The sequence below is a fragment of the Apostichopus japonicus genome, chromosome 9, assembly GCF_037975245.1.
Source record: "Apostichopus japonicus isolate 1M-3 chromosome 9, ASM3797524v1, whole genome shotgun sequence".
NCBI lineage: Eukaryota > Metazoa > Echinodermata > Holothuroidea > Aspidochirotida > Stichopodidae > Apostichopus > Apostichopus japonicus.
This window is the reverse complement of record NC_092569.1, coordinates 16,477,364-16,498,048: the sequence shown is the minus strand read 5'-3', so window position 1 is coordinate 16,498,048 and position 20,685 is coordinate 16,477,364. Positions and strand designations below refer to the sequence as shown.

Genomic DNA, 20,685 nt, shown 5'->3' with positions numbered 1-20,685 from the left:
GTCAGTAAAACATGAACCGATGACAGTTCCGTGTGCTCAATGTACGATCATTGGGTCACACACATGCAGCTATTTATAGCTAAATGGGTCACCGAACGTATCAAAATGTTGTTAAATATGTATAGTACAGTAAATGTCATTTCATTCATCTGAACCGCCCCCCCCCCCTTCAACCCCTCCTCCCATTCGACCCAGCCGGTCTAGCTCGATGATTGGCGTCAACGTGTCTGTAACAGCTATGACGTCTCGCGCACAGGCGGGAATTCTTTTGATACATTCTGGGCGGCTGCCGTTGGCTTTCCCGGAAAACTTGGCTACAGTCCAGCATGCAGTCACATGACCCAAGTTGGCGCGCGATGTCAGAACGTCCAGTACATGCTGCGCTGTTCTGTACATTATGATTGATCGCATCTCGCATTAACGTACGTATGAAGTGTATAGATTGCACAATACAATACTACAGCGCTTCAAAATACGTCGACACGAGAGGAAAACAACTGCCGTTGCTGTCCAGTAGGCTACGCACATTTCCACACCAGAACAGGACTTCATTGAGTACTTCGTCAGACGTGAGTGGTAAATTTATTTTAACCATATGCCACATTTGCATTATCATAATCAACAAAACAACTTTGAAAGCCTGTCATAACAAAAAGTTAGTTCATATTTTAGTTCTTACCGTAGGGCCTAGTCTAGTACTACCGTTAGTTTGCCTATATAACGTAGACCAGACGAACGATAATTAAGAGTTAGACTATCACTATAGTAACACTGGCGCTGTATTAGACTACCTATCGTCACCCTACCGTGCATTTTGATATGTGCGTGTGAAGCTTAGCCTTGCTTCATGTTGTTTAGGTTAATATGATTTAAGGGTGGGTACATTGTAACTTGTAAGTTAATTGGTGCTGGTAGCCTACATACATGGATGATATTGGCTCTCATCTGGCATGTAATATGCAGTCTTTAGATTAGCCAAGGTTAATTAGACTTTTAGAACATGGCTGAATTTGAAAAGGCATAATTCATGTCTCTTTCAAATTATCAATAGTGAAGCAGGGCAGAAATGTACACCTGTAAAATATGCAATACACTAACAGCTACTATCCGTGGCTATGTTGATCATGTGAGTTCCCATAGGAATATACCTCGAGTGAGATTTCCATGTTGTTTTGTTAATTGTGGCTATACCCTATCAACTTTTGCTGCAATGAAGATTCATGTGACTAGGTATCACCGCCATATTCAAAAGCAAACAGCAGTTGCAGCAAAACTTCAGTCAGTTAACCTGTCATTGATTTGTATGTATGAAATCTGTCAAAAGAACTCACAGATCTGTCCTCATATTTGGCACACTTAAAAGCACATATTAGAAAAGGACAAGTTGTATCTTGTCCATATAAGAAGTGCAAAAGAGATTTTTCAAAAACCAGTTCATTTACAGCACATTTGTCACGTCACAGAAACTGGGGAGCTGTAAACATTTTGGATAAATACAAACTTTCTACTCGTGATCATTGCTCTTTGGATCAAGATATACCTCTAGACACTAACTGCTTTGATGTGTCTACAGAGACTGATAGATTTGTCATTGAAAATGGCATAAGCTGTGATTTCGAAAACAGTAACAATTGCCAAGGTAGGGTGCAAGAAACAGGTCAGTCTAGGCTTCAATTTCAACAAAATTTTGCCTTGTTTCTTCTGAAACTTCAGGCAAAACAACTTGTTCCATCACAAACAATTCAAATGATTGTTGAGGAGCTTCAAACTATTCACAGTTTATGTCAACAAGATCAGGTTTTGAAAATTACTCAAAAATTGAGAGATGAGGATTTAGCAGAAGAACGTATCAAATGTGTAGCCGATTATATATGAATGAGATAGATGCATGGATTGCTATAGTTGTAAAGGAAAACTCAGAACGCAGCACTGTAGAAAAGAGTAATTTACTATAAATCAGCATTCAAGTTTGTTGCTCCAATTGCAATATCACTAGGGAGAGATTCAGCACAAAAAATGCAATACTATCATTACATTCCAATCAAGGAGAGCATTCAATTGCTCCTTTCGGATGATTTTGTGTTGGGACAATGTCAAAGTAGGCATCACAGTGAAGACTCATCTGTTCTTACTGACATAGTGGATGATACAGTTTTTAAAAAAAATAGTTTGTTTCAAAGTTGTGAAAGATCTTTGTCCATCATTCTCTATGAAGACTCATTTGAAATTGTAAACCCACTTGGGTCGGCAAGAATAAAACACAAAATACTAGCAATGTACTTTACACTTGGAAACACCCAACCTGAGTACAGATCTGTTGTTGATGCAATGCAGCTTGTGTTTTTTTGTAAAGAAGTTGATTTTAAGGTCTTTGGGCAGCAGAAGGTTTTTGAGAGAGTGATAAATGATTTGAAAACATTACAGGAAGTTGGAATAGAAACAAGTGACGGGGTGGTCTGGAAAGGTGCGCTGTCTTGTATATTAGGGGATAATTTAGGTTCCCATTGTATTGGGGTTTCATTGAGAGTTTTTCAGGAACTAACATGTGCCGCTACTGTTTAATAACTTAATTCACATGACTTTAAATGTAACGCACCATATGCTGTTGGGAAGCCTAGAACCAAGGAGGAGTATGATTCTTGCATTGCACACCTTGAAGATCATGAAGAAAATCATCATCAAGGAATTAAATTTAATTCATGTTTTAATTCTTTGAGGTATTTTCATGTGTGTGCACCTGGTTTGCCACCATGCCTGGGGCACGACTTGTTTGAAGGAGTTGTTGATTACAATGTAGCCATGTTTATTCAATACTGGATTAAACAAAAACATTGGTTCACATATGCAGATTTGAATATAATGTTGGTACAGTTTAAATTTCAAGGACGCGATGGTACAGTTTAAATTTCAAGGACGCGATGCAAACAATAAACCTGCATTTGTAAATTTATCAGGTAACCGCTTAGGTGGTCAAGCGTTGAAAACTGGAACCTTTTGAGACTTCTTCCAATTATTTTGAGTGCATATGGGTCTGTTCACATTAAAGCGCCCAAATTAGCATAAATGGCATTTGGAGCATTGTGACAAAATAATTAGAGATTCTAGAGATACAAATATTATCCCCATGGAGAGAGTCCACCTAGCTGTACCTACCATAGCATAGACAATTTCCTGAGATATGCATATATATATGCTATACTCCCAGAGGTGCCGAAATGTGGACGGAAAATGTTGCCGTTTTCAAACTGCACTATTTGTACTTCGAGCTATTCTCAACTCCAAAAGTGGATTGCTCCAAATTTTGTCATGATTGAACTTTGTGGCTATAGGTTCCCTCTCATAAATATTTCAGAAAATTTCATCGATGAATTTGCGAATTATTGCGAAACCGGACCAGTGTTTCGGACATCACTTTTTCCGTCCACATTTATACACCAATTTGTGAGTGGCGTAGTTTGGGGTGAAATAACAAATGTTGAAAGTGGTGTGCTTTTTCGATACTGTCATAGTTGTATCAAATAAAATATATATCAGATGCATGTCTATTCAGCCACATTTTACTACACGATAAAGTTAAACAACATGCAAAATGTTTCCGTCCACATTTTGGTGATGTCCGAAACATCATGAAGCAACTAATATATGAAGTATGTTAAAACCCACAAGACTATTTTGTTACTCTAATTAAAGCATAAGTACTCCCTCAACTACAGTATGTACATGACACATTTCCACTCATCCGTTTTGATTTTATAAACATTTCAATTTTTCCGTCCATGTGTGTGATGTCCGAAACACCAGTGATGTCCGAAACAAGTTTTAATTAATATTGCTTTATATTGCTTGAAAAAAAGACACAATAGATGAGCACTTCATATATTATGACAAGTTCTATTGTTACAAACATACATACTGCACTACTCAAAACTTTTTCCATCTTTATCAAATATTATAGCAAAATAACCTTAAAAGTATGTTTCGGACATCACCATGTGTTTCGGACATCACTTTTGTGAATCCAACATATTGTAAAACAGCACTAGTTTCAACTGAATGATTCAATTGGTTGATTTCAGTGTGCTAGAATACACTAAGATCCTACAACAGAATGCTTCTTAACTTTTGGTGTCATGTGACCAACATGTATTCATCTTTTGATGACTTGTGACAAGTCTAAAATGATATTCTACATATTTGGGTATGAATGTTACTGGGAACATCAAATTACTTGGATTTTTCTAGAACTGACATCATTAACACTACAATTTTCCATCATTTAGTACTGAAGAAGTAAAAAAAACGTTTAGTGAATTTTTTTCTGACATAACATGTAACAGGATGCCATCACAGTAAACAGTACATTAGAAAGTAATGCTGTAATTGTCTAAGCTATAGCAGAATCAAGCTATTTGTCACAACCATAGAAAGCCTATTTATAGGCTAGAAGAACTACATCAAAGGGCACGTGGGTACCATGCATGGACTGTCATGTGATGTGTTCCAGCTTCCATGGCGGTACCAATTTGATATTTCCCAATATCATATTGAGAATTGTAAAGTTAATTACACACAATTGGAATAGGCCTAGACGAGTTTTGTAGCACAGTAGCTCATGTTTCTATCACATCGGTCTACAGCATAGTATGTCAACGTCACTTTGGAAAACTGAACACCGTTCAGTGTCGTCTGTCGCTCTATATGTATGGAATCAGTGTGCATCTATAACACCCTATGTCAGAGCAGTTTAACTGTTGATGGGAACTTGATGGTTGTCAAGAAAAGCTACCAGTACTTTGGGAAGATGTTAGCTAAGTAGTGGAACGTGTCTGGTGATCTAACCTATAAATGTTGGTCAACGACTATAACTATAATGTTAAGGTACGACATTGCTAGGTAACTGTGTGTTGTCTGCTGCTAGAAGCCCAAATATACATTTACTGTACTAGTTAGTAAATCACAATGGGCAATGTGGAGATTAATGCCGTATATCAGATTATTAGTACCACCCTGGAACACATTACAGTACATGACCCTCTTTGACTGGTACGCGGATTTACTGTGTGATGAAACCTCCAGGTTTACTCGATGGTGTCAACAGTAATAATATACACAGAGTGGTGCATCATGCATGACCATGTTTTCATTCCGAGTTGCTTCAGACTTCAGAGCTTTAGTGATATGTATACAGATATTTATCATTATGAAACTTAAGGATAAAGCTGAACAATTTGCTGAGCTGCTGTATACCATAACATCTACAGTAGGCCTTATACTTAAATGTAAGTTTAGGCCATAAGCTTAAATAATAACAATCTTACAAAGTAAATCATTTAATTCATATGTGACAAGGAGTATTTGTACAAACCATGTAATACTTGTTTTTCACATTATAATAGCCAAGGCATAATGATGAATCTCAATAAAGAAGGATATTTAAACTAGTACTTATAGTACTACTAGTATAGGGTACTACTGTTGCTTAGCTGGGCCAGTGGAAGCAATCTTCAACATTGGCAGATCCAGCTCAAAGGTGCATGGGGAGGGGGTGGGAGCGGGTGGGTACCATTTGAAGGGGTGCAAAATAGTTGTTATTGCTGACATTACAAAATAGGACCAAGCATTCTAGTGGAGTTTAGGATATGATAACCCGGTCCTCCCCTCTGAAAATTGTTTAAATAGTAGACTCAATGATACTAGCTACAATTGACAGGTGGGTGCCAAATTAGCTACAGTATGTAGGGATGTCTCCTGTGTACATCTGTATATTTATTAAATGGTAAATATTTGCTGTTTGTTATTGCAGACTTCATCTAGGTAATGATGGAAATGTGGAAACCGTAAAAGTTAAAAAGAATTCTATAACCCTTTTGGGGGAAAAATTTCTTTGCAGTCAATAATAATACCATTTTCTGCAAAATAATGTATAAGTTGATGTTTCTGGGAAGTGTTGGTGTATGCTGGCCAATGCAAATGGTATGCTGGACAGGTAACGAATGTGGTGAAGCAGAGATTAACTTTATGCAAATGGTGATCAATGAATGGTCACTATGTGAAGTGTTATGGTGTGTTAGCTCAGTGGTTAACGCCGGTGCCTTTCAATCATAAGGTCCTGAGTTTGTGTCACTCCAAGATCAATGTATGTCGTCAAGTTACAGAGTTGTTGACAATTGACAATTCATAATCATGGTCGTTAAATATGAATCTAAGAGACTGACTTTGGTCAGCTTGCGGCTTTGATATAAAGCCAATGATGGCTTCTTCGCGAGTTCCTGCTTGCAGGAGGATCTAAACTACATGTGTGTATTCTGGATATGTATGAATTGACTATGTAGTAAACAGTGATAATTCATTAACATTAAATGGGGTTATCATTTACACCAAGCCTTCAGATTTTCACTTATCACCTATCTTTTCACCTATCGGCTCTGTCCAGATGTTCAATTTGAAATATGTGCCTCAGGGCATTTGTTTTCCCAAGAATTTACAGTGCCATTATTTTTCAGTCCACCTTGTTGATTTCCCAGTCTATGGTGTTTTAATAAACTGCATTCCCTCAAAAATTCATAATATCAAGTGTACAGTAAATCTGCTACTGTCTGACTGTTGTGTATATTTTGAAGCAGACTTTTGTTGCTTGAACAGGTTTGAATAGCAAAAATATTACTTCATATTGTTGTTACCTGCTGAAATATGTATTATTGTTATGCAGCTTTGTGAACATTTTTTCCAAGGTGATGTCCGAAACATTCAGTGATGTCTGAAATGCTCATTAAGTAACTTTTAATGAACACTGAGGATTTGAACTATAATAAGTTCAAAACTGTCATTATACCTTGAAGGTAGCTTGTCAACAACAAAGACCCCTTTGTTACAAATTTAACTTTTGATATGATATGCATTGTGTAGAAAACATTACAGTGATGTCCTAATACAGTTGTGGTGATGTCCGAAACATAGTCCAAGACAGTCTTATGCAAATCTATAAAACAAGTGTTTGCATTTTTCATTATTTCAAATGAATTTGATGCTGTTTGTTAGCATCACATATTGTGATGTACAGTACTGATATATATTGCTAAGTATTAACAAGCATGGCCTTCGTTTAAAAATTGTCTTGTTGATCACTTGGATCACTTGTATCCCTTTTCTTTGTTTTGAACTTGGAACCTAGGAAGGGTCCATATCTCTTTTGGTACGGGTATCAACTTACTAAAATGCTTTTCTATTCATTATTATTGCCATTAAATGAACATCATTTGGTTTATTACTAAATATTAGGTTTAATATATTAGGTAAACCATTGGTGGGTGATGTCCGAAACGAGATCATTTTGGAGGGGTGATGTCCGAAACAAGAGTCAAGAAAAAAAAATTCTGAGAGGACATGACCCAGAATTTTCAGCTTTTGGTTAATATATGTGCTTATGTTGTGGTTTAATTTTATGGTGTAATTGTTTCTATTAATTTCAATTTTGTTCTTTAAAAAAAAACTTTTTCAACTTTATTTCAGGAAAAATTGAATATTTTCTAACGATACTGTAATATTTTTTAAAAAACATCATCGATATTATTGAAAACTTGTCTTACAATAGCAAATTTTGTGTTAATAAAGAAAATAAAAACAGAATTCCCAAATGTAGCAGCAATGGAATGACACACCACCATTAAAAAAAGAACAAATTTGGGAAAATTTATATATTGTCACACTTTCAACCATCTTGAATATAATTTCCAGAATAGTTTAAGCTCTGGTCAATTCTGATTCATAAATTGCAGATATTAGTTATGTTATTTACTTAGAATAGAAGTTCTTTACTGTAATTTGAAAATTTGGTACCTCAGGCAACCAAATTGGGCGCTTTAACGTGAACAGACCCATATGTTAAAGATCATAATGACCTTGTATGGAGACTCTTTCTTCTTTTACGAGAAGTTGTTGAGTATGTGTGTTCTCCAAAGATTTCACATGAGCAACTTGCATATTTAAGGGTGATAATGGAGGAATACTTGACTGAGAGAAAACAACTCTTTGCTGATACTCCCTTCAGACCAAAACATCATTTCCTGAGCCACTATCCAGATTTAATTATTAAGTTTGGACCATTAATGAGAGTGTGGACTCTATGCTTCGAAAGTAAGCACTCCTATTTCAAACGTTGTGCCAGATCTGCACAAAATTTCATCAATGTTACACAGTCTTTAGCAAATCAACACCAGTACTTTCAAGCTTATAACAGCTCAGGGAAAATATATCCTGATAGATTGGTTATTGAAAATGCCACATCCCTCAATATAGAATGCTTCATGCCTGAAATAAAGCATGCTTTGCAGGCAGCAAATGCAAAGTTTGATGATTCTGTTATCAGTGACAGAGTTAAGATGTTTGGCACTTCTTACCAGAAGGGTTTCTTTGTAATATGTCAGTGTTCTGATACATGCTTTTCAAGTCTTAAATTGGGTTGCATTTTGTTTGTAGTTGTTGAAAGCCAAAAAGAACTATGTTTGAGTGCAAGCTCAATTATGGAACAACTAGGAGTATATAATGGGCCTTACAAAGAAACTTATAGTAAGCAAATGTGGCATATGAATTATTCTGAATTGAGAAGGAACTAAAACCTTCACTTCCATTACTCAGGTCTGAGGTTCTCTTGTTTAAATGAGCGTGTCAGAACAATCAGATGATACAATTTGTCTTGAAGATTTTGCTTTATCCATAATGCAGCATCTTCCTTCACTGCCGCTTGAAATGGTGGACAAAGTAGTTGAACAGCTCCTGGCTGCTGGTGTGGAAAGTGTGTGCGATCTCAAGCTGATCACTGATGAGGACCTTTCCAGTGTACTGAAGCCAATACAGAGGAGAAAGCTGTTAATAGCATGGGCAAACAAGGCAGGTAAGCAGAAATATAATTGCACTTTCTAAATATGATTATCCTCCTTTTTTTGAGGAATGGAGAGGTGAAAGGGGAGGTTAAGAAGTAAGTTACAAGAGGAGATGGAAAAATTTCTAAATAGTAAGTACATGTGATACACAGAAGTTTCTCTTATTGTCTAAGACAGTTGCTGGTACCACAAATTGAATAAGGAAACTGGTCTCATAGTACATCATTAGCATTTTTGTAATTCTCTAAAGAAAATTTTCTGGGTTAATTATTAGTATTATACATTAGATTTGAACTTTTTTTTAAGCAGTTTTCAAGTAGTGAGCAAATAGAAAACACCAGGTCAAACTAATGAAATGATACACCACATACCCAAACTAAAATATTTATCAACAAGAAAAGAGGAAACCCTTCTTTTCAATTCAAATTAAACATAGAACGTACGTTCTATGTTGTTTGTAGAGTATGTTGAAGTTCATATGAGAGTATGACAAGGCTAAAGGTCACCTTGAAAAACAACCACTATGGGTTAGTATGGGGTACAGTACCTCTACTCTGGGATCATACTTGGCCCCCACTTTGGGGTCCAAATAAGCGGGCACTACGCAAACGTCTGCAGTGACCAAATATCACCATGGACTCAACAATTTGATATGTATGAGTGTTACTTTGCCCCAAAAACACTTGTATACCAATAATCAACAAAAATTGCCCCAATAATTTCACACTTTGGCTATACTGATTGAAAGATGCAGGGAACTGTGGCAATGGCTTGCTTTCCATACAGTATAAGAATACACCTCAACAACTTAACAAACTATGAAGCACGCCTTGTCCGATGCTTATGCACAAGGTCCATATGGCATACGGTACGGTGTGTACATGTGTACAAAGCCATTGCCTACGTCAACAAACAAGCAGCGACTTAACCGAAACAGACCTGTCAGAGAATGCCCCTGTTGCCAATTGAAGATATGCTTGATTCGATAGATTGAGAGCTTGAGTGCTGCCCCTGTTTATTGTGTATATTATGTTATTTTATTGTGTTTATTGTGTTCTGTGAGTGTCCAAAAAACTAGTACCTTAATGCAATATATATCTGTTATCAGGAAATAATTTATCAAGGTTGTTTATTCATTTCATATCATCTACTTTCATTGATGTGACATATTTTCATTCTTAAAGAAAAGTTGCTTGGATCAGCATCTTCACAATCATCTGAACCCGACTCTGTGGCCAGTTCACCAGGATGCAGCTGGGTGCCCAGTTCAGCAGGATCAAGTCCAGCAGTGGTAATTGCAGATTGGGCAGAGTCATTTAAAGTTGATTGGGATAAAATGCCTAAAAGCCTCACAAAATCACTCCAGAAGAAACAGAGACCCACTCCCAAAGATCGGCGTGAAATGATCAGAATATTATGCAATGACATATATAATGAAAGTTGAGTCAAGTCCAGGACGAAAGCACCTTTCTATTATTGCACAGAAGATCGTTCGTGAGTTTCCAGAACCCTTTAAAGATGACATTGAAGGACTTGTTGTTGGTAGTGGATATGCATCCCTTCTTACACAGTTGGAAAACCGTATGAGCAATCTCAATAGAGGCAAATTTCACCTAAATGTTGGTTACCCCCTGTTTGTAGAGGGTGAACAGAATGAAGCACTAACAAAGAAGCGTAAACTCAGCACCTCATATGGCTGCAAAAACTGGCAACCAGAGGACCTACCTGAAGGGGAGGATTGAGACACGCAGAGAAAAAAGACAGATGACTTAAAGGTGATGCATGAACTTAACATATGGGATGACAATGAGTTTGTTTTCCTCATGAAAAATGTATTTCCAACCATCCGTGCCAAGATAAACAGTCAGTAAGTTCCTGTATGTGCTCTCCTTGATGAATATCCTTTCTTGTTTGAGGAGGTTGGGATGATGGGACATTTTGAAGATTTAGTGGGCATCAAACTGAAATCAGTTGAATTCAGAAGTTTCTGCAAGTGTCAGCAAAGAAGAAGAAGGAGGTGCAAAATATAATAGCTGATGTGGAGAGTGCTAAGAAGGAAAGTGGTGATCATTCCCCTGATGTTCCAGGACTTATTCTCCTCCTCTGCAATCACCTTGGAGATAAATGGGATGATCTTTTCTACCTTGCAAAGGTAAGAAGAAGCTACCTTTATAAATCATTAAGCTTGTGAACTAGCACTATCAGAATAGCACTATTTGTCTGTGTTTTTCTCTGGTTTGTCGTTCTTACACTTACAGTTATGTAGATGTATTGGTCAAGTTGATTGACTTTATAACGATTTTCCTCTGCGATGTTCACTGTTTGTAGGTCAGCTGTAATTGTTGTGTATTGGGACTCTGAAGTCCAAAGTTCAGTACATCATATGCCATCAGTTGAAGATCTTCCCCATTGTCATCATTTTGATTTCAGGGATGCATATTGTCCCTCAGTTTCATTTATTTTATGTTATGCTTTGGAAGATACTACTGTTTTCCCAGATGGCATCTTGAATGTTTTGTCCCACATAATAAGATAAGTATTCCAAACAATTTTAATGTTCCTACATTTACATTATGTTCAGGAAACCAGTACTGTGCAGAATATTACTAAGGATCTGAAGTCAACATTCCCATGCATCATTATTCAAGGTGAGAAGCATTTGGAGGATTTTGCTCTAATATGCATTTCCTCCAGTACATATACACTGCTCTTTTTCCCCTTTTTGGTTTGGATGATAGTTGTAACCTTTGAAATTTGTGATGGTGAGTATTTGTGCGTGTGTATGTATTTTACTGATGCCTACCTTGTAAACACAATTTCTCATGAAAGGAAGCTTAGATAGATTTCATAGTTGGCATGTGGGTGTACCCGATAGAGTACAAGAAGCCTATTGTTTTTGGCAAAGGTCAAAGATCATTTGGGGTCAACAGAGGTGAAACTGTGAATACTTTGTAAACATGATATCTCAAGAAGGGAATCTTGGACAGATCTCATGTGGTATGTAGGTGTGGTCACTTGAATCAACAGTGGTCAAAATTTGAGAATCTTTGATTAAAGAAACCTAGGAAGTTATATGTTGGCAAGTGTGTCAATGACACCTCATAGTGCACTATCACCTGTGGAAGACAAAGTCATGGGTCAATCTGAGATTTAACTGGGAAAACTCTGTTACAGCATCAATTCAGCATGTATGTGTGCATTTGATGCTCAGCATGTAACATGAAACTCAAGAACTATAGCCCATTTTTGACTTCATATGTGGTAAAAACATTTTGGTTGACCATTGCAACATTTTCAATGTCATTTTTGTGTTGCTGATCTAGGGTGCCTCAGTAAATCGATATATCAGATAAACCGTTTTTTCTTTCATATCCACACCGACAAAAATGAAATCTGCCATCAACGAATATATCGAAATACATCTGAAGCAAACCTTGAATACCGGTAAAAATAATATTGAATAAAAAATAATGACCCATTAGTACACGCGAGTTGGAGTATATTCACGCTGCAACTGTTAAGTAGTGGTAGTCATAGCAGTGGCATTAACTTTAAATGAACATTCTCTTAATAGTTCTAATTGATATTTATTTTTTGCAGGTCCAAACATGTACACTGGAAGAAAGTTTATGTTGGCAGTAGATATGGTTATTGTTAATGACCACATTCAAACTTTTGAAAGTGCAATGATCATGCTGTTTGCAATGTTTTTCATCTTAAACATTGAGTATCCATCTGAAGGTGCAACTTTAATGGAGTTTATCCAGCGGTGAGTAGGCTGAAAGTACCCTAGTAATAGTTAACCATTGTTATTTTGTGTGGACATTCCCTTGACATGGAATGTAAGAGTGTATGCATATTATTAGCCACCTTCAAAGGATCAGCCGATCATAAAGGTACCAATATAGAAAAAAAATCAACAAATTGCAGTTAACTCAACTCCTGGGCAGATCATTGAAATAAATCATACTCTGTTCTCAGTTACAGCTGATTTACTTATTTTGTACTGTTTGTTGTGGTCCAAGAATAACAGCAGCTTTGGTAACCTTTTGTAAACAGTGATGACCTTTACATAATTTTCACCAATGGAAAGTTAGTGTAAATAGTTGAATGGCATGTTTTATTATTTTGGAGAAGGGTGGGAATGTATGAGTTTGGTTAATTACTGAGAACACCTTCACAATTTGTTACAACTATAGGGTATCAGCTTAAACTGAACAAAATTGAAATTAAAGGAGGATTCACAAATTAGCTCTTCTTTTCAGATCATGATTTCCTAGAAAACTGTTGAATTCCAAAGGCTTGTAAATTAGACAGGTATCCATCTCAATTGCTTCTATCAACACCAGTGAGCACACATACAATTGGAAACTGAGTTGTGTCACATCACATATTTTGACCATATCTTACTATCATGTATGTCATACTGTAGTGTAAATTTGAGACCAAAGGAAATTAATTGTTAAATGGTTTAATAATTGCTAACTTATTTGAACTTTATGATTTCACAGTTCTAATTTTTGCTCCTCTTTGCAGCTGCTTTGTTGGATTGAATCCAGAAAAGGGAAGAAAGACCCCCAAATCCAAGAAGAGCTATCCTGTCAACCCAAAAATTTTGGCTTTGGTTGGAAACCTGAAAGAATTTGAGTCAGATTGGACAGTCTAAATGCTTTTCAGGCACTTCCCATGATTCGTCACATTAGTCTGACAATTTGGTAACGTTGAATTATAAATCTAGGTCACTTAGTTGATTTAAGGTGTTCCTAGTTGAGAAAATGTTAGCGAGCCTCTTGAGCCTCCTTAACTGGAACCATAGACTCTCCAGCTACAGAGAAGTCTCATTTACAAATGAACAGTTAAACATTCATACAGAGTTCAAACTATTGTGTTTAACTTTGTTGGTGGATATTTACAAGGTTTTACTTGTTGACAAACTTGTTAAAGACTATTATTTGGTGCTATTATGACACCTTTCCAATAACTCCATAAACTCTGAAACTCTTCCAAGCAGGTTCACAAATGTTAGAAAAGTTTTGAATCCATAATAGTTTCAGATGTCAAGTCATTCTGTTCATTTTGTTAATGCTATAAGCTTGATATCTAAATTATATGTTGTTGTCAAAATATAAAATCTCTATGCTAAATTTTAACATGAAATCTTTTCATAAAACTGCTCCTTCCACTCAAGCAGAGGCACAGGAATATCAGGACAACTTTTTTAATCATTTACGGGTACAAAGGTCAAATCATTGTTTATATATCTTTTGATCAGATGATTTACAATATCTTTGGTTAACAGATTAGTTAATATTTATGCTTACCTATTGTAACATATCCTTGTCTTTAACTTCCACTTTGAACTTTAAGGGCTAAAGAAGGTCACGAAAATTAGAAAAAGTATACAATCCTTATCAGCAATAGAGGAGTTTCCACAGTTACAGGTATTAATTTTCTGTGAACATTGATATGCCCATTAAAGTGAATATGGTATATGAGCGATATATTTAATACTGCTAGAACATTTAAAAATACATGAAATGAACATAGTTGTAATAAAGTTAAGTGAAGAATAGTGAAGACACCTAAGTTTCTGTGGTCACATAATACAGTGACCTTGAGTGAACTTTGCATACTTCAAGTGCATCTGTAAATAAGAGGGAAAGGAACTTTGTTGTAGAGCAATGAAAGGGCCAGGAACTAGCAGGTGTCAAAGCTTAGTGTTTTATGATCAGTCAATTGTGAAAACTTTCAGTGGCTGATCCAGGATTTCCTGAAGTGGCCGAAGAGACAAATATGGCCACATACAGACTTATCAGTATATTTCCAAACAATGAAAGTATCGTCTGTATAACAAAACCTTTTCCAAAAGAAAGGCTGGGGCACCCAGCAAATACCCAGCCATCAATAAGAGATTGCCTTATGATGTTCAGTCTTATATATTACTTTAAAGGTTTTGACGTTCAAAAATATGTTTCAACAAGTTTTAAAGTTGTAAATAAAAGTTTCAGAGAACAATAAGTTGTTTTTTATTTTATAATCTCACTGATAATAGTAATTCCATCTGACAGCCAATTTTACAGACAAAGACCTATTTATTGCAAGGAAAAAGACTATAGATAACATTAAAGACTAGACTTTACCTAAAAGATACAGTAAATTAAAAGTCACAATACAGTTATTTTACAGAGAAAAAGACATACTGTATTTCAAGAAAAACTGTGTAAATAACCATTTCAGACTGTTTATTTTACATAGAATGTAGTGTAAAATAACGGCTATCATATAGTAATTTACGGATGAAAACTTTTATAATGCAAAGAAAAACTGTATGAATTACGCTCTCATACTGTGTATTTAACATAGAATTCAGTGTAAAATTACGGTCGTCGTACAGTAATTTTACGGACAAAGACTTTTATAATGCAAAATAAAAACTGTATAATAACAGTTTTAGACTGTTTATTTTACATAGAATATGGTGTAAAATAACGGTTGACGTACAGTGATTTTACGGACAGAAACTGTTATAATTGGGGGAAAAACTGTGTAAATAACAGTTTCAGACTGTTTATTTTACATAGAATATGGTGTAAAATAACGGTTGACGTACAGTAATTTTACGGACAGAAACTGTTATAATTGGGGGAAAAAACTGTATAAATAACAGTTTCAGACTGTTTATTTTACATAGAATATGGTGTAAAATAACGGTCGTCGTACAGTAAGTTTACGGACAAAAACTGTTATAATGAAAGAAATAAACTGTATTAATAACAGTTTTAGACTGTTTATTTTACATAGATTATCTGCAGTTGGAAATAACAGACATTTCCTGGAAACTCTGCTGCCAGAGAAATTCTGTATTTTAACAGAATTTTTTTTAACAGTGTATCAGAATGTTCTATTCGGCGTTTTTATTGTTTATTCTTTACTTGTTGAAAAAAAGCAATCCCTAATTAGGAGACGACTTTAATGACACCAGGCAGAACCCCTTCTTTTCGGAATCCTTGGCTGACTTCTGTAACTCACAAAATAAGTCAAGTCACTATCCAAGTCAGTCGGGGAATTTATTAATTTATTATTTACCGTAGGGTTCCCAGATGGCAATTTATTACAACTTGTAAATTTGGAGGGACGGCAATTAAGTGTTTATCCAGTAGAAGGTTTACAAAGGTACATGTGACTAGAAGTTCTATCATTTCATTATCTATAACTCTTCATTGCTAATTCAATGGATAAATCAGAACGACACAGCAATGGTTTTGAGTGCATCTGTAGGTAGCAAATTGAGGGGAAGGGGTGGTGGAGGAACATAGTCCTAACTTACTTTCCCACTGTCATTACAATAGCAATAGTAAGGAGGAGAGGGGTTACCTGCATCCTACCCTACCCTGTTACTTAACAATGTCCTATTATCACTGAACCTTCACTTTTGTAAGATTGTTTAATTGTCGTTACTTCAGCTAACCCAGTAGTCATAATATGCAAGTTTTAATTTCCGTTTTAGTTTAGCTTTAAATTTCCCTGTAGCTTAGTTCTTAGCCTAAAACAATACATGTTAAAAATTACTAAATCTTACCAAAGGGTTGTATCCATTCATTACCTTTTATGCGCCGCAATCAGAGCAGTTTTCTCCAATTCCAATTGATTTATTTTCTTCTTACTTAAAGACATTGAAGCTTCGCCACAAACCGCATGCCGCCCTGTGAAAAAACTTAACTTTCCGTTGTTTACTAGTGAAGTTTTTCTCTTGTCGCTACAAAATGCCGACAATGATGAAACGTGATGCCTTGTTATCTCTAGCTTGACCTGAGATGTCCATCGCTGTATCGTTTGTACACTGTGCTTGGGTACTGACTGCAGCTGTATGTTCTGACTGTACACTTGTGTCTAATTAACGACTTTAGCAAGCTGTGTGTGTATTTTCTGGGATCGATGGCGGTGTTGCGCAAGTCGTCACACCCTTTAACTTGTGTGTGACCTTTAATATTAATTTCAAACCATGTTTCCAGCGCTGTTGTGAATGTTCATTTTCAGAGACTAAAAGGAATAGTGAGTTCTCTTTCGTTTTTAAGTTACCTTTGCAACGATAAAATAGCCAATGAAATAATCATAATACTAATAATAACCAAAGGCAATTCGTATCGTCTTAAAAAATATCACTCTTGTGCAGAGCGCCCTTAATTATTCAGAGCTACAAAGTATCGACTGCAATCAGCACTTAAGAATTCAATGGGGCTCTTCAGCCACCCCAAAATAAATAGAGGGCGCTATCATATCGATCCTATCTAGTTCCTCGAAACTTGACAAGTTGTATTGACTCTCTGCAGATCTAGAAACTATTACATAGTGCTATTGAACACGTCGAAAAACTTCATTAAGAATGTATTCCAAATATCCCACTTTTCATCTGTATTTGAAAGCGAAAGCGCTTAGCCAGATACTGCGATTTTAATATAATAGACTCCAATTCAACAGTTGTAATCATTTGAAAATCAATTATAGTTTAGTAGTTTCAGCGTACACCGTACGCAAGCGGTGTTTTGTGTGTAGCGGTACTACGAGATATTTTTGCATAGCGGCATGTCTAAATCTGCCTATGTGCATGTGTTACGTCATGCAAACGTTGCATCCTGGGTAATTTCACAAAAACATGGTAACTTGCAAAGATCGTGGATGCGATTTTATAAAAAATAAAAAAACTCGTCTTTCCCTGGATATGGAGGTTTGATACTGGTAAATTGTATCCTCTCGATTGTAGATATATATTAGAGTTTTTGGCACTGCTTAAGGGGCTTCACAGCAGTTTCCTTAACAACAATTAAATGTCGATGGTTAGCTGCAGGAGAAAAAATTTCAGTTAATTGAAAGTTGTACGTTAGGATTCGAACTAGCGGAGGTACTTATAGGTGAAAGGTTAATAAGCCGAGTGTAATATATATGCGATATAATTTGTGTTATCGAAAGAGATATTCTGAATTGGTTTAAGATGTAATATGAATGTAATATAACTAATGTGACCATTAAAGTCACAATTACGCCTTTACAATTGAAGCTATCAAAATGGACTAAAAATAATAATTTTTTCTCTTTTAGGGACAATAGAGAAACTGTTAGTTTGCGTTTACTTTACCGGATCATCCAGGTTATAACAAATAGCATAAAGGTAAATGGTTCATAAGCACTTCGGTGACACGTGTTAACAACCACGTCATAGTACACAGGGTTAGCTCATAAAATGGTTGAACTGGTTCGCTGCCAGAAAGTTTACTTCATTCCTTCTTGAGATTTGTGATCGTCAAGAGCAGAAAAAATCGTCAAGATGCAGTTCATCCTAACATTTTGTGTTTTGGGACTCTTCTCTCAACTTCCAGCTTTTCAGGCAGAAACCGTAAGTTTCTTTTATCTTTTATCAAATTCAAGTTGAATATTTATTTGTGATAAATGAATTTCTATCTCAATTCTCAATAATTTTTAAACTAAATATGATTTTTAGTTTCTCTTTACCATGCTGTTTGAGATTATTGTAGGTGCACTATTGGTGTATTTGTCTGTTTTTTAAGTATTGATATTATTGTACTTAATCTACTTATTAACGATAAAATATAGAATGCTCAATTTGAACTACCTCATGTGCACAATAAAATATAATAAGTTTAATTACACCATATCATTAATATGGATAGGTTTGAAAAGGGGTCTAAATATCAGTTATTTTCTTAAAACAACGATAATAACTCATTTTTTTTTAACGAAAACAATAAGCAATTTAAAACTGACATTGACATGTCGATACATCGTGGAAACGATCACATTTCAAATGGGTATTTATTTATCGTACAACATAGCAGACAAACTATAACAATTATCGATAACAAACAAAAAAACGTGAACATAATTATCATATGTTAGGATATAACTGTGGATTCTTTAACAAAGATTAATTGAATTTTTTTTTCATTAAGCCATCTTTAACTTGCTTCTAAGCTAGTAAATCAATACTATAGTACAAACATAGTTCCATTAACCATTTTTGGTAATTCAAATATATATTTTTAAAAATGCATGGGTGAAGGTGGGTTGCCAGGTACATGGTACAGTGCGATACCAATAAATAAATGCATTGAAACAATAATAGTAACTATTTGAAGCAATTTATAAAACTTAACACTTTCTTATTAATGGATTAGCTATAAGTTAGATTAAATGGTTGAATAATGTCTGAAATAAAAATACTGATAAATCATAAAAAGTTGAAGTTGCAAGAAAGATTCAAGCGTATCATCTATATGTCAAGAAAATATAAAGCAATAATTTCAAACGTCACATTTATATTCCGTTAATTACATTTAAGACTAAAGCAGATTAAAAGTAGGCAAAACGGTTAAAGTTGTTTTAACTTGTTGAATTGTTTAAATAAACAATGCAACGATTTTGGCAATTGTGAATATCTACTCAGGATACCCACTGTTATATAAATGTATGTATTCTACCGCGAGACTCATTGTTTATATCAATCGACATTGTAGTTTGTTCTTTCCTGTGTTTGGAGCGCATTCCTTCCTTGAAATTTCATCAAGGAAATCGTGATAGAATTTCTTTTTTATAGCAGTTTAAAAAATTGATAAGAAAATATCTCAACTTAATTTCATCAAGTTTAAAACATGTCTGGCTAAAGTAAAATATCACATATCAGTCTATGTTTTTGTCACCGTTGTATCGTGTTTAATAATAATGGCCTTTAAAATCTCTCTCAGATAAATATTTCTCCCCAATTCATTGGACATGTATTGTATATTTTGTTGGACAAAATTTGGTGGCGAATATTACGTACATGTTATGATAGATGCTACTTTTACCAGTAATCAGTTCTCAAACTTCAATTGCTGATATTCTTTGATGGGCATTCTCATTTTTTTGCGCCAAGAAATATATAAATTTGACAAATGTGTTTTCAATTATACCTTTCAAAATAACAACTAACCTGATTAAGGAATCGATTAGTAGATAAAAACCTGATGCTAAAATATATGTCTACAACTTACTGTGAATTACTTAAGAAAGCAATAAGTTATTAATGTTAACAAATGTTAACGCTCTTGACACTTTGCTGCAGAATCTAGTCTTTCAATATTATAGCACAAACAAAGTATGAACATTCATATTTGACATTTAATCTAAACGTAGGTGAATTATGAGACGTAGGGTACTGTACAGAAACTCAGAGCAACCAATCAAACTTAAAACGTCTTTATATTTACATTACATATTGTGGAATGATGCCTTAAAATCATAAATCATTCTCATAAATCACAAACAATTGTTGTAAATACTGAATCGATTATATTCGATATGATTCTACCAAGTACCAGTACATATATATTGAACAATATTTTTATATTAATTTCGTCATATATTTCATTTAATAAACTTACCATTAACACAGACCAACATACCAAGGAGAGAATAAAGTTGCTTTGGCTTGTTTAACTCTGTAAATAAACCAAACAACAAAATTTCAAAAAATTTAAATATCTTATCGGGACACACACTACTGAAAGGTATTTATTTTACCGAGACACTCATTTTTAACATAAAAATTAGGAATAAACTGTACTCTCGCGTGTTTTTAGCGCATGTTTTCCTTGGCATGACATCGACGACATAGCGATGGAATATCAAAATATTTTAATAACAGTTTAAACAAATAACAAGAATCCCTCATTGCTTTAATCTGATGTAGTCTTGAATATAAACTTTAAAAGAGCGCCGTATTACTACAAAGGAACACTGAGCAATTTGGTTA

General features: G+C 35.1%; 2 protein-coding genes across 5 annotated transcripts in view; both read left to right on the top strand.

The window, feature by feature from the left end:
* The window catches only part of LOC139972992 (fibrinogen-like protein A), a 93,682-nt gene that overhangs the window by 48,058 nt on the left and 24,939 nt on the right, over window positions 1-20,685 (top strand). The window lies entirely within an intron of this gene.
* On the top strand, window positions 180-15,775 carry LOC139973601 (uncharacterized). 3 transcript variants are annotated; one of them, XM_071980402.1, is made up of 6 exons: window positions 180-569; window positions 8,722-8,890; window positions 10,064-11,031; window positions 11,461-11,527; window positions 12,480-12,648; window positions 13,416-15,775. In XM_071980402.1, exons 1-3 carry the CDS (start codon window positions 429-431, stop codon window positions 10,321-10,323), a joined length of 570 nt encoding a protein of 189 aa, XP_071836503.1. In that variant the 5' UTR covers window positions 180-428; the 3' UTR covers window positions 10,324-11,031; window positions 11,461-11,527; window positions 12,480-12,648; window positions 13,416-15,775. The 3 variants fall into 3 exon arrangements, 2 of the variants coding, with proteins under 2 accessions (XP_071836503.1, XP_071836504.1); XM_071980403.1 differs by having other exon boundaries at window positions 185-576; XR_011795267.1 differs by having other exon boundaries at window positions 186-569; window positions 8,722-8,886.